The sequence below is a fragment of the Microtus oregoni genome, unplaced genomic scaffold (assembly GCF_018167655.1).
Source record: "Microtus oregoni isolate MIOR12 unplaced genomic scaffold, Mior012 000042F_ref0000377, whole genome shotgun sequence".
Lineage (NCBI taxonomy): Eukaryota > Metazoa > Chordata > Mammalia > Rodentia > Cricetidae > Microtus > Microtus oregoni.
Window position 1 is genome coordinate 9,821,181 of NW_024543209.1, and position 13,079 is coordinate 9,834,259.

The 13,079-nt window shown below is 40.9% G+C and overlaps 1 protein-coding gene across 1 annotated transcript in view; it reads left to right on the forward strand.

Moving 5' to 3' along the window:
* The window catches only part of Cage1 (cancer antigen 1), a 32,569-nt gene extending 21,453 nt beyond the window's left edge, over positions 1 to 11,116 (forward strand). The window contains exons 7-13 of the mRNA XM_041632633.1: positions 2,841 to 2,951; positions 4,164 to 4,244; positions 4,782 to 4,889; positions 8,143 to 8,247; positions 9,422 to 9,492; positions 10,705 to 10,773; positions 11,032 to 11,116. Of these exons, the coding sequence (XP_041488567.1) occupies positions 2,841 to 2,951; positions 4,164 to 4,244; positions 4,782 to 4,889; positions 8,143 to 8,247; positions 9,422 to 9,492; positions 10,705 to 10,773; positions 11,032 to 11,116 (630 nt within the window). The remainder of the gene's footprint in view (positions 1 to 2,840; positions 2,952 to 4,163; positions 4,245 to 4,781; positions 4,890 to 8,142; positions 8,248 to 9,421; positions 9,493 to 10,704; positions 10,774 to 11,031) is intronic.
* Positions 11,117 to 13,079: the final 1,963 nt, after the last annotated feature.

A 13,079-nucleotide genomic window follows, 5' to 3' on the forward strand; every position in this document is an offset into this window, starting at 1 on the left:
TAAGGACATTTATCCTTTTTGTTTTATCTCCCAAGCCTACATATATTTTTTAAACACACTCTAAGCCATTTAGAGGTTTTCTTCATCTGAATCTTTCTTTACTGTATATCTCTCTTTTTCTGACCATATGAGCCTTTAATTCACTAAGCAATATGGCTATGATTAAAGCCTTGGCTTTAACATCTGGATCCAGCCCATTTCTTAGCTTTCTGAGATTCTAGCCTCATGGTGGAGGTACCGGCCAGAGCCATGTTTATTTCCACAATTCTATGGCATCTCAAGGTCCCTGCCACCACCAAAAGCATGCAGTCAGTTTTTCATCAACACCATTTAAGTGTTTCGTGTCAGGACCTCTTAAAAGAGCTGCAAGGTTTTGCAGCAAAAGCAGAGTCAGGAAGCCTCTCTTAAATGAGATGTGCTTGCCTCTAGGAAGCAGAAAAAAGTCAAGAAATTGCTGCTACCAAGAAGCCATGCTTAACTCTGTTCCCAAGCTCTCTCAGGTTTTCTGTGAATACACTTGTCCACATGTTGGGCACCATTTGTTGACTGGGGTTTCTGTTCTGCCCAGTCCCACAGCCATCAGCCATTCAGTCCCAAAGAATTCACACAGAGGTCTACATTAATCATAAACTGATTGGCCCAGTATCTCAGGCTCTTCTTAATTAACTAATTCTTGTAACTTATATTAGCCCATATTTCTTGTCTACGTTAGCCACGTGTCTTGGTACCTCTTTTGGCAAGGCAGTCACATCTTGTTTCCTCTGTAGCTGGGTCATGACTGGAAACTCGATGAAGAATGTTCTTAAAAGGAAAAATCAGTTTGAGAAGTGGATCAGACTCTGGAACTCATATAACATACTATATATGTTTGTAACTAAGCTAATAGCATGGGAAAAAAGACATTCTTGCTGGGTTGCTGCACATGCTTATAATCTCAGACATTTAGGGTCTGAAGCAAAAGGATTCCAAGTTCAAAGCCAGCCTAGGCAACATGCTCTTAACATTTTAAAGGATGTGCAGGGGTAGATAAGTGGTGAAGATTCTGGCTCTGCACGTGGGAATACTAACTTTGATGACTGCTCTCAAAGACATCAGTGCTTTTCCCATTGTTATTTCTCTGATGGATAGTATTTTAGAAGCTGTATGATGTATGGTGACATAATTGCCCTCCAAGCTGATGGGATGTGTATTAGTCACTATGTCCAGGGCAACTTTTATAAAAAGAAACATTTAATTGGGAACTTGCTTATAGCTTCAGAGGTTCAATCCATTTTCCTATTGGCAGGGAGCATAGCGACATGCAGGCAGGCATGAAGCAGTAGCTGAGAGCTTCACAAGATCTGAAGGCAGAGGGAGAGACTCTGGCTCTGGCATGGGCTTTTGAAACCTCAAAGCCCACCCCCAGTGACACACATCCTCCAACAAGGCCACACCTACTCCAGTAAGGCCGCACCTCTTAATCCTTCTAATCTTTTCAAAAAGTGTCACTCTCTGGTGACATTCTGATTCAAATCACCACAGGGTGTGAGTCCAAGATAAGAGTCCTGCCGCCTTTCCAACTATAGATTTAAAATTGGTTGCAAATGAGCCAGGGTTGTAGCTAGGGATAGGAGGAGTACCTGCTTAGCACAAGTGAGACCCTGAGGCTGATCCCCAGTGCCCGCTAAACTGCAAAAACTAGAAAACTGCTCCTCCACTAACATTGTTATTTTGGAGAACATAATTTTAATAAGAGGCCTATTTATGTTGAGGCATAATGGATTGTTAGCCAAATGAATTAGTAAACAAACACTCTAAAATATTCTGTTACAATTTCTAATATAAAAAACATGGTCCTCAATATTTTTTTGTTTTTAAAGTTGTGCTTTGTTTTTTTTTCAATAAATTTTAAGACTATCAAGGCATCCCAAGGAAGAATGCTTTAGAACTCTTAAACATAGTGTTTTACCAGCATCTTATTTAAAAGCTAATATGGATCCTCTGACTTTATTATGACAAATCTGAATTGTGTACGTATAGGGTGAAAAGGGGCTACCTTCTAATTTGTTCCTGAATTGCTCACCTTGTAAAGAAACCTCGGAACTCCCACCTATGAAGAGAACTTCTCCACTGGCCTCTAGAATTCACAGTCTTTTGGCCCTGACAGTAGGACTTCTCACATGTCAGGTAAAGATAGATAGATAGATAGATAGATAGATAGATAGATAGATAGATAGATTTTTAAGTGAATTATCAATGAGTTCAAATTGTGGCCTTGCATACCTTGGTTATGTGGCTTGTCCAAGTAACATGACCTTTCTCGGCCTGTTTCCTTAAATAAGGAACCATATTTGCCCTGTCCTGGGCAACAACTGCACATCACAAAAAAAATATGAAAGGGTGTGTACTTGCTAGATTTTTCAAATTAGCTTTTTCTTCTGTTGTGCATTTCTTCCATTTTAAGTACACTCATCTGAGATGAAATATGAATGCATAGCTTGCCATGTTTTTTTTATTATTATTTATTGGTTTATTGGTTTTTGAGATGGGGTTTCTCTGTGTAGCCTTCACTCTGCAGACCAGGCTGACCTCAAACTCAGAGATCCACCTGCCTCTGCCTCCTGTGCTGGGATTAAAGGTGTGCACCACCACTGCTGGGCACTATCCACTCTTAATAGCAATGTATATGCATGTGTGAGTCACGCGCAGGCCTTCCTATTAACTCCTAGTGAGATAATGAAGAGTGTTGGAAGCATGGACTTAATGTGATTTATCTCCTTTGGCCCCTTATTTCTGAAAGGCGGTTTTCCTTCACTTCAGAGAAAATTTTTCAATCTAGTTTCTCAAACCATTATCCTTAGGATATCACCAATCCTGACGCCGAACATTGCCAAGATAGTAAGAAAACTAATGACATAATGCTGCAAAAACTGAAGAGCCTTCAGCTTCAAAAGAGAGATTTAGATAAAGAGGTGCTGTATTCTTCATTCTAAAACCTGATTCGCTGTAGTGGGATGAAATAGTTAAAACATCACAGAACATTGCTTCTAAAGCTTTGGATTTTTTAAAGAAGTGCTCGGGACCAGACTAGCGTATTATGCTTGTTAGAAGTAGATACACTAGCCAAAATTTGACTTGCTTTCAAATTAAAAAAATCTACATTGGGAAATTTTATTCACAGAGACTGATGAGATGGCTCAGTAGCTAGGGACACATGCCACCATGCCCAGTGACCTGAAATCAACCCATGGGACCCACATGGTAGAAGGAAAGAACAAACTCTCTGAAGTTTCCCTTTGACGGCTATGCATGAACACACACACACACACACACACACACCACATAAGTGTAATAAATTTTTTACATTTTTTTCATTTTCCCATGGCATTACTGATTCCTACGGAGTTTGACAGTCCTTATAGTAGCTTCAAACTTTTTCACTTGGTCACATTTAAAACAAACCCTTTATTTCTTCATTGGGAAGAAGGGTCAGAGCAGAAGTACCTAGAGTCTCTCCATTTTAATTTAACCGTATTTATCAATGTGTATATGTTGGGGCAGTGCATATGGGACACGGCACATGTGTGGCGGTCAGAAGTTGGTTCTCACCTCCACCACGAACTCCAGGCATTGAACATGACTCAGCATCCAGCTATACCCCTACCTCTGACATCTTATACCAAAAGGCTACCAGGGCACAGTAGGGCCACATTGGAAGGAACCAGGTCCCCAGGTGTCCTGGAGAAATCACAGAAGTCTGCACATCATTTCCCCAGCACTAACTAGTGATCACAGGGTCAAATAGACCAGGGAAGTTCAGGAAAACCACTTGCCCATAGAATTTTTATTGGGGAAATCATGTACCAAAGTTCCACCCACCAGAAAGCAGGAGTTCAGTCTACATAACATGCTGTGAACAACAGAGTTTGGCCTAGTGAGTCATCCGTAGCAAGGGCCACAGAAACCTCATGCAAATCAGGGCTCTAGGTGACTTGCTAGCTGGTCTTGCTAAGCATAGCAGTCTTGGGCTTGCTGTAGAATCTCTTCATCGGGGAAGTGGTGAAATCAATAAATCATTCCAGCATTAAAGACTGGACTTGGTGTGGCTGCATGACTTTATGGTAAATGTTCTAGCAGGTAATTTTATTTCTTTTCCTCTAAAATATAAAATGCTTTTTTTCTAGTTATTGAAACATAAAAATAGAATTGCAACTCTTAAAGAGTTAATTGCTAATGAAAAAGCACTTCAGCATCACACTCTTGAGGTGAGTTTGACACATTATGCTTTGTCCTCAACATGCTAATACACTGAGGTATTGATGCTCTCTTGCCAAGTTTCCTGAAGTCCTTCTAACTCTTAAATAGCCTTGACTGTCCTGGAACTCACTCTATAGTCCAGGCTGGCCTTGAACTCACACCGATCCACCTGCCTCTGCCTCCTGAGGCTGGGATTAAAGGCGAGCACCACCACCACCCAGCAAATTATGTACTTCTAAGAATCCAGTCACATGTCGCTCAACCCTCAATCTTTGAGTCTTAAAAAAAAATGTGTGTTTTTCATGCATGTCTATGCACCACATGTACGCAGTGCCTGAGGAGGGCATTAGCTCCCATGGAACTGATTACAGATGTTTGTGAGGCCACCATGTAGTGCCGGGAAGTGAACCTGGGACCTCTGCAAGATCAGCAAATTCTCTTAACTGCCAATCATTTCTCCAGCCCCCATCTTTGATTCTCAATGACACTGTGAAATGATAGGAGTGTGTAACTACTATAATGTGTGCAAACATATTTAATCTCAGGTCACAAATTTTGATGTGGACGAAGCCAGGAATGCCAGAGATGCACCTGTGTTATTGGCAGTCAAACTGGATAAATACCACAATCTAAATGAGGAGCTTGATTTCTTGGTAAGACAGACCAATATATTATGTTATGCTCCCTTTTATACCCAATGCCATCCAACACATTTTAAAAAGTTATCAACCTTCAAAGTATTGCTCATTAAAATAGTCATACTGGCACTGTGGCAGCATTACCAATAAAAGTATAGAAGTATTTTCATGTTTTAAAATTGAAAAAATGGCTCAGTGGTTAAGCTGTAATTCCAGAGGACCCAGGTTTAATTCCCTCACAAGATAGCTCACAACTGTCTATAAATCCAATTCCAAGAGATCCAATGCCTTTTTCTTGCCTCTCTAGGTACCAGGCATGCAAGTTACATATAGATGTTTGCAGACAAAACATCCATACACATAAAATAAAAATAAAAATGAATTGTAAAAATAATTATAAAAAATTTAAATGTTGTCCAACTTGATTTGTATTTATACTAGTAAAATGTATGCCTTTCAAAATGCAGAAGCCAAAAGATCAACATGCTTTTATTTTCCCTAATTCTAAGCATCAAACCCAAAGCTTACCCCCTACAGACAAGCATGCTACTGCTACCACTAGCTATATCCCTCTCTTCGTTTTACTTGAAAAAAAATATTGTTTATTTTGTATGTATACACATATGTGTATGAAATCCATACAGGTGCCCTCAGAGGTGAGAAGAGGGTGTTAGATCACTGGGAGCTGAAGTTCTAGTTGGTTACGAACTCCCTGATATGGGTGTTGGGAACCAAACTTGAGTCCTCTGAAAGAGCACCAAAAGCGCTCTTAACTGCTGAGCTGTCTCTTCGGCCACTCATTTATTTTTTCAAGATGGGATCTTACTGTGTAGTTCAAGCCAGCCTTCATATCAGGGTAGCCCACCTCAGCTTCTGAAGTTCTAGGCTTACAGATACACACCATGAACAGCTCTCCAAAATAGAGCTACTTTTCACTATGGCTAAACCACACTTACACTTTTGTGTATTCTGCTATAATAGCTGCATTGAATAACTGTGGTTGAAAATAACTTAGTTCACATCAGGTGGCACAGAAAGAGAATGCAAAAAAATAGGAGGAAATGAAAACATGATTTGGGTGTAAGACATTGTTTTAAAAACACTGAGTTGGTACAATATAATATTTTTCTTTTTTCTATAATATATTTTAATATACATATACAATGTGCAATAATCAAAGCTTTCTTTTTACCATAACTTTGTGTTTGGAGTTTTGGCCACTTCCCTTCTGGTTATTTGTAGAATATGTTGCATGCTGCTGCGAACACTGGATCTTATTACTACTGTATTTTGATACCTGTTATCCAACCCCCTACCGTTCCGTCTTCTCCTCTATTCTTCCCTCCCTCTAGATATCACCACCACACATTCACTTTAACTGTTTAAAAGCATATTTCTATCAAAGAGAACTTACAGTGTTTACCTTCCTGGGTCTGACTTATTTCATTTACTATAATACCCTCCTGTTCCACCCCTTCAGCTGCATAAATATGTATCACTCTTACATGATGATCAAAGGTTTTTTGTTTGTTTGCTTGTTTTGTTTCGTTTTTCGAGACAGGGGTTCTCTGTGTAGCCCTGGCTCTCCTGGAACTCTCTCTGTAGATCGGGCTACCTTGGAACTCAGAACTGTTTGCCTTGGCCTCCGGAGTGCAGGGATTAAAGGCATGAGCCACCACTACCCAGCAAAGATTTTTTTTTTTTAAAGTCTATGAAGGTGGAAATCTGAACTGTTCTAATTTTATCACTATAGATTATGTATGTTAGATTATTACATTGTGCCACAAATAAAATTTGAATAATACTAGAAAGCCCTATGGGTCTCACTATAATGACAAAGACTGACAAGGTCTCTGGTATAGCACAGGTGTCTATCCTTGTATTTCTAAACCACTTAGAAGCAGAAATATGCACAATAGTTGCTGCATAGCCATTAACCTTTGAAAGAGAAAAAAAGTGGAGACACATGCCTAAAATCCCATAACCCTGAAGACTGGGGAAGGAGGGTTTCAAGTTTGAGTCTAATTTAGGATATATATAAATTGAATTTAAAGCCAGCCTGGTCAACTTAGGGAGACCCTGCCTCCAAATTAAAAAATAATATACAATAAAATAGCCTGGAAGCAGAGCTCACACATCACACACTGTAGGTGCTTGGTTCTTCATATATGCCTGGAATGGAAAGGGAAGGAAGAGAGAGAGAGGAATGGGGTGTTGCAGTTTCTCCAGCACGGGTCCTCTGCAGACACAGAAGTATACTTCAAGTGTGAGAAGGCTGGAAATTACTCTTAGCACTGCTACTTATTGAGAAGTTTTCTCTAGTTTTTCTTCTGATATTGCTTTGAAAATTTGCCGGGTGGTGATAGTACACGCCTTTAATCCCGGCACTCAGATAGGTGGATCTCTGTGAGTTCGAGACCAGCTTGGTCTACAAGAGCTAGTTCCAGGACAACTATGACTGTTACACAGAAATACCCTGTCTTGAGAAAAAAAATAAAAAAGAAAGAAACTTGCGAAGAAAATATTAATAAGGTTTCCTGATGACCCTAAATGCCCCTTTCAGAAAAAAAATTAATTTTTTACTTAAAACTTTTATTACATTTGGGGTGTGTGTGTGTGTGTGTGTGTGTGTGTGTGTGTGTGTGTAAAACCATACTGGCATGCAAAGTGCCAAGGCACACATGGAGGCAGAGGACAACTTGCAGGAGTTGATTCCCCTTTCCTCATGAATCTAAGGGTTTAGTACTCAAGTCACCAGCTGTGGCTGCAGGGGTCTTTACCCACTAAGCCATCTTGCCAACCTTATAGTCATTAATTTTCAGTAATATTCTTGCAAAAACTGGACAATAGGCTGGACCATGATATACTTTAAGCTGGAACTTAGAGACGAGCATCATTTGCAAGGGAAGGTCTGTCTCATGTATCACCACCCACACCACTGCTCTGCCTCAGACTCAAACGTGTCCCTGCATGTGTCATCTACGCAAGGGATGGTGGGAAAGTAGGATGTGGTTAATGTCCGTAGCAGATGCTTGGTTATTGACAAAGCCATTTCATATAAGAAATAACAGAATCAATGAAAGTCCATCATAATTCCTGCCAGTGTGTTCCGTATGCAATCTACCCCCAGATCCAGCTCGTCTATGTCACGACTCACTTAAGTGGAACTCAGTTTCAGAGATATTGGACTAAAATGTAGCTCTTTTCATTTTTCACACCTGTTTCACGGTGGTTTCCAGGTTACATTTTCACTGATGTTTCTCCATAGATCACAAAGTTGGGGGGCCTTCTAGAGAGCAAAGAAGACCACTACAGCAGACTCATCGAGGAGAATGACAAGTACCGGAGACATGTAGGCAGCTTAATAAATAAGGTACATGTTTTCTGACAGGAAAACAAGCAAACAAAACCATCAAAAAATGACGCCAGGATCAATAAATGATGGGGATGTGGCTCAACTGGCAGAGCACCTGCCTAATGTGTGCCCTGGGTTTGGTCCTCAGTACAAAAACCAAACCAAGTTCAACACAAACATCATGTCAGAGCTAACAGAACTCTTGCTGGGCAGTGGTGGCGTAGGCCTTTAATCCAGCGCGTGAGAGGCAGAGGCAGGTGGATCTCTGTGAGTTCGAAGCCAACCTGGTCTACAAGAGCTAGTTCCAGGGTAGGCTCCAAAGCAACAGAAAAACCAAGCCCTGTCTCGAAAAACTAAAAACAAAACCAAACACAGAGCTAATGGAACTCCTGAGCTAAAAGGATATGAGGTTTGCCAAGCCCTTTTACCTCGTAAGCACATTAAATACCCCTATTAGCTGGATAGCTGGAAAGTGGGCAAGAACCTTGCTCCAGGCACTTTAAATCTTAATTTCCCTACTTTACCCTCAAAGCAATTAAGTATCTTTCCAATTTAGTGTTTTAGTTCACTTTCTGTTTTCATTTTGATCTTTTGAGATAGTGTCTCCACGCGCAGCCTAGGCTGGCCTTGGAATCTCACATTTTACTGCCTCAGCCCTCACACACACACACACACACACACACACACACACACACACACAAATAAGGACTGCACTGATTTTAACCAAATAGGCTGTAATCCTTAGTTGGCCTTGTATCATTGGTATCATTGGAAGACAGGCAGATCACAGTGCGCTCGCTGGAGCTGTCAAGTTTCTGGGACTCCCATTTCCAGACCAACTCATTGATGCTCATCTCCTGAGATCAAAATAGAAAAGGATGCGTGGTCTCTTGTGTGATTTTCATTTATTGTAATCAAACAATTCAACTTCAACTTGTAAAAGTTTTTTGTTGTTGTTTGTTTTGAGACAGGATTTCTCTGTGTAGCCTTGGCTGTTGCAGAACTCACTCTGCAGACCAGGCTGGCTTCCAACTCACAGAGATCTACCTGCCTCTGCCTCCTGAGTGCTGGGATTAAAGACATCTGTCACCACTGCCCGGCTCAACTTGTAAAGATTTTAAAAAAGGAGAAGGTAATCAAATTAAACACAAATATTTGTATTTATTAAAAAATATATACTTATTTTCTCAAGGTAACATCATATGAAGAAATTATCAAGTGTGCTGATCAAAGACTTGAGATATCCCATTCTCAGATTGCACAGTGAGTTAATAAAACTAATCTTTTAAATTTTGTGAATATTAATTGATGTTTTATTTCATCCTCTGGCTTCTAAGATCTTTTACCCTGACTCTTAGAAGTAGGAAAACTAGGGTGTGTGTTTAGGATGAACTAATTCAGGACCTGGTTCAGAATAAGCTGCTTTATTACTCATTTCGCATGGGGACGCCACTGGTTTAGGAGCCCAGCCTGGCCTCTGACCTTGCTGCTTTTCCTGTGGTAAAGCAGCCCCAGATAAGGAACTCTGTTAATACACATACTCCAGAGCTATATTACACTGACCTTATTGCAAACAAACAATACCTAAATGGCATGCTATGGATTTGCCATTATCTAGTCTTATCTTTAGCCCTGTAACCTAAAAAGGAAAAAACTGACCACATATTCTGAATTGCCAGGAAAAGACCCAGATTCCTGTATAGTGAGACAGACAGATTATGTATGATTAGCTTTGGATTTAATGTTAGTTATGAGAAAATCTGATCATAAAATATTTAACAGGGTAATTGTATTATAGGTAACAATTTTAGCTCATAATCCTGACAGTACTGACTCACAGTCTCTGTGGTGGTTTAAATGAGAATGGCCTCATAGCCTCATAGCTTTGAATGCTTGGTCCTCAGTTAGTAGAACTGTTTAGGAAGGATTAGGAGGTGTGGCCTTGTTGAAGAAAGTGTGTCGCTGGGGATGGGCTTGGAGGTTTCAAAAGCCCATGCCAGGCCCAGTGTCTGTCTCCCTCTGCCTGCTGCTGATGGATCAGGACGTAAAGCTCTCAGCTACTACTCCAGTGCCATGCCTGCCTGCTTCCAGCCATAATGATGAGGCACCAACCCTCTAAAACTGTAAGCAAGCCCCCAATTAAATGCTTACCTTTATAAGAGTTGCCGTGGTCATGGTGTGTTTTCACAGCAGTAAAATAGTAACTAAGACAGCCTCCAGAGAATCTACAAAATATTTATCTTGAGGTGCAGGAAAGATGGCTCAGCAGTTAAGAGCACTGCTTGCTTTTCCAAAGGTACTGAGTTCAATTTCCAGCAACCATGGTGGCTCACAGCCATTTGCAATGAGATCTGGTGCCCTCTTCTGGCCTGTAAGAATATATGTAGGCAGAGTACTGTATATTAATAAATCTTTAAAAAATATTCATCTTGAAAAGTCCATTTTTGTGTAAAATGCAATTGTTTCTTCCTTCAGTTTGGAAGAGAGAAACAGACATTTGGAAGATTTAATTAGAATGCCTAAAGAGAAAGCCAGAAGGCCAAGGTAAGTTTTCATTCCTTTATAAAAAATAAATCTTTAGGATAAAAATGAAGTATTTCATATTTTTCTAGTATAAAATATTGTTTGATCCAAGTTTTCTTGTAGGCCTTACAGAGTGGCACATATCTAAAATCCTGAGCTATTTCTGGAGGCTTACCTGCAAAGTTTAGCAAGATACTGTGTCAGAAACAAGTTTTGTTTATATTAGAGATGGTCTTATGTCTGGGTTGACTGTTTTTTGAACTATTTTTTGCTATGCAGCACAGATGACAACACAAAACCCTTCACTAAGTGCTCCCATGTTTTGAGATTACAGGCACGTTCCACCTACCAAGTTGCAAGTTAGAAGGCCGCAGCCAGCCCTCATAGCAGCTATAAGCAAGATACTGCCAGGGTTATGAGCTGAGGTGCTTATCCCCTTTTCCATGTCTGTAAACTGACTCCTTTCAGTAACATGCAATCTTTTTTTTTTTTTTTTTTTTTGGTTTTTCGAGACAGGGTTTCTCTGTGGTTTTGGAGCCTGTCCTGGAACTAGCTCTTGTAGACCAGGCTGGTCTCGAACTCACAGAGATCCGCCTGTCTCTGCCTCCCGAGTGCTGGGATTAAAGGCGTGCGCCACCACCGCCCGGCTAGTAACATGAAATCTTAAAGTCTGTAATTTTAGAAAAAGTCTGAGTCATGCAGCCAGGTAGTCAGTCATGTAACCCAATGCTACAGGACACATACACAATCTTTTAGGTTGACTGTCAGTATAGAGTTGGGTCCTAGTTTCAGCAGTACATATACTAAAACTGGAAATTTAGGGAAAAAATCAATTATTTTATATGATCACTTTGCAAACACTAGTTTAATTCTGTTCAGTTTTGATTTCCAAAACAGCCTGAATTTTCTCTGAGTTGTAGAAATACACTAGAGAAGTTTTTTTCTAGAAGCATTTAAGAGTATTTTTATACCATTTTATACATTTACCAGTTGAGACACTTTTTCACTTATCATATAGCTTATTTTTACACTGAATTTGGAGTTTATTTATACGGATTTATTGACTGTGAAATAAGGGAAAGAGGTGACAAGGCACTCCCCAGCTGCTATGTCCATCTGTGTGAAAACTCCAGAGCCCTGCAGGCTTCAGCCATGACAAACTCTGGTCCTGAGTAACCTCTAACCTCAGTGCACTCTTCAGTGCAGTGAGACTTCCTCTGCATCTTCTCAAATTTACAGTGCTGATTTGTCCAGTTGTCTCTGGCAGTGGAACTTTGGGATTGAAAACAGTCCCAGATGGCTAGCTTTTTGAAATATGTTTTTATTTCATGTATGTATATGTCTCTGTGTGGGTGTGCACATGTGGTTGCAGATGACCACAGAAGCAGAGGCTTTGCACCCCCCTGGGTCTGGAGTTACAGGATATTGACAGAAACCTGCCATGAGTGCTAGGAACCCAACTCTGTCCTCTGCAAGAGCAGCGAGTGCTCTCAGTCACTGAGCCATCTTCACACACCCCCACACCCCATGTCTGATTTTGCTCCTAGTTCTTCACTTTCCAGGAGGTTTTGTAGGTTTTTATTTTAAAACTGAATCTTGACCTAAGTAAATTTTAAGGACTCTATTAAATATAATGAGATTGTGGCCCAGTATTTTATTCACATGCATCAAGGATGGTTCACACTGAGGATGGTTCACACTGAGGATGGTCCTCACTGAGGATGGTTCACACTGAGGGTGGTCCACACTGACGATGGTCCACATTGACGATGGTTCATACTGAGGATGGTCCTCACTGATGATGGTTCATACTGAGGATGGTCCTCACTAAGGATGGTCCTCACAGAGGATGGTTCACACTGAGGATGGTCCTCACTGACGATGGTTCATACTGAGGATGGTCCTCACTAAGGATGGTCCTCACAGAGGATGGTTCACACTGAGGATGGTTCACACTGAGGGTGGTCCACACTGAGGATGGTCCTCACAGAGGATGGTTCATACTGAGGATGGTACTAAGGATGGTTCACACTGAGGATGGTTCACACTGAGGATGGTCCTCACTGACAATGGTTCACACTGAGGGTGGTCCTCACTAAGGATGGTCCTCACAGAGGATGGTTCACACTGAGGGTGGTCCACACTGAGGATGGTCCTCACAGAGGATGGTTCATACTGAGGATGGTCCTCACTAAGGATGGTTCACACTGAGGATGGTTCACACTAAGGATGGTTCACACTGAGGATGGTTCACACTGAGGATGGTCCACACTGAGGATGGTCCTCACTGAGGATGGTTCACACTGAGGATGGTTCTCACTGAGGAT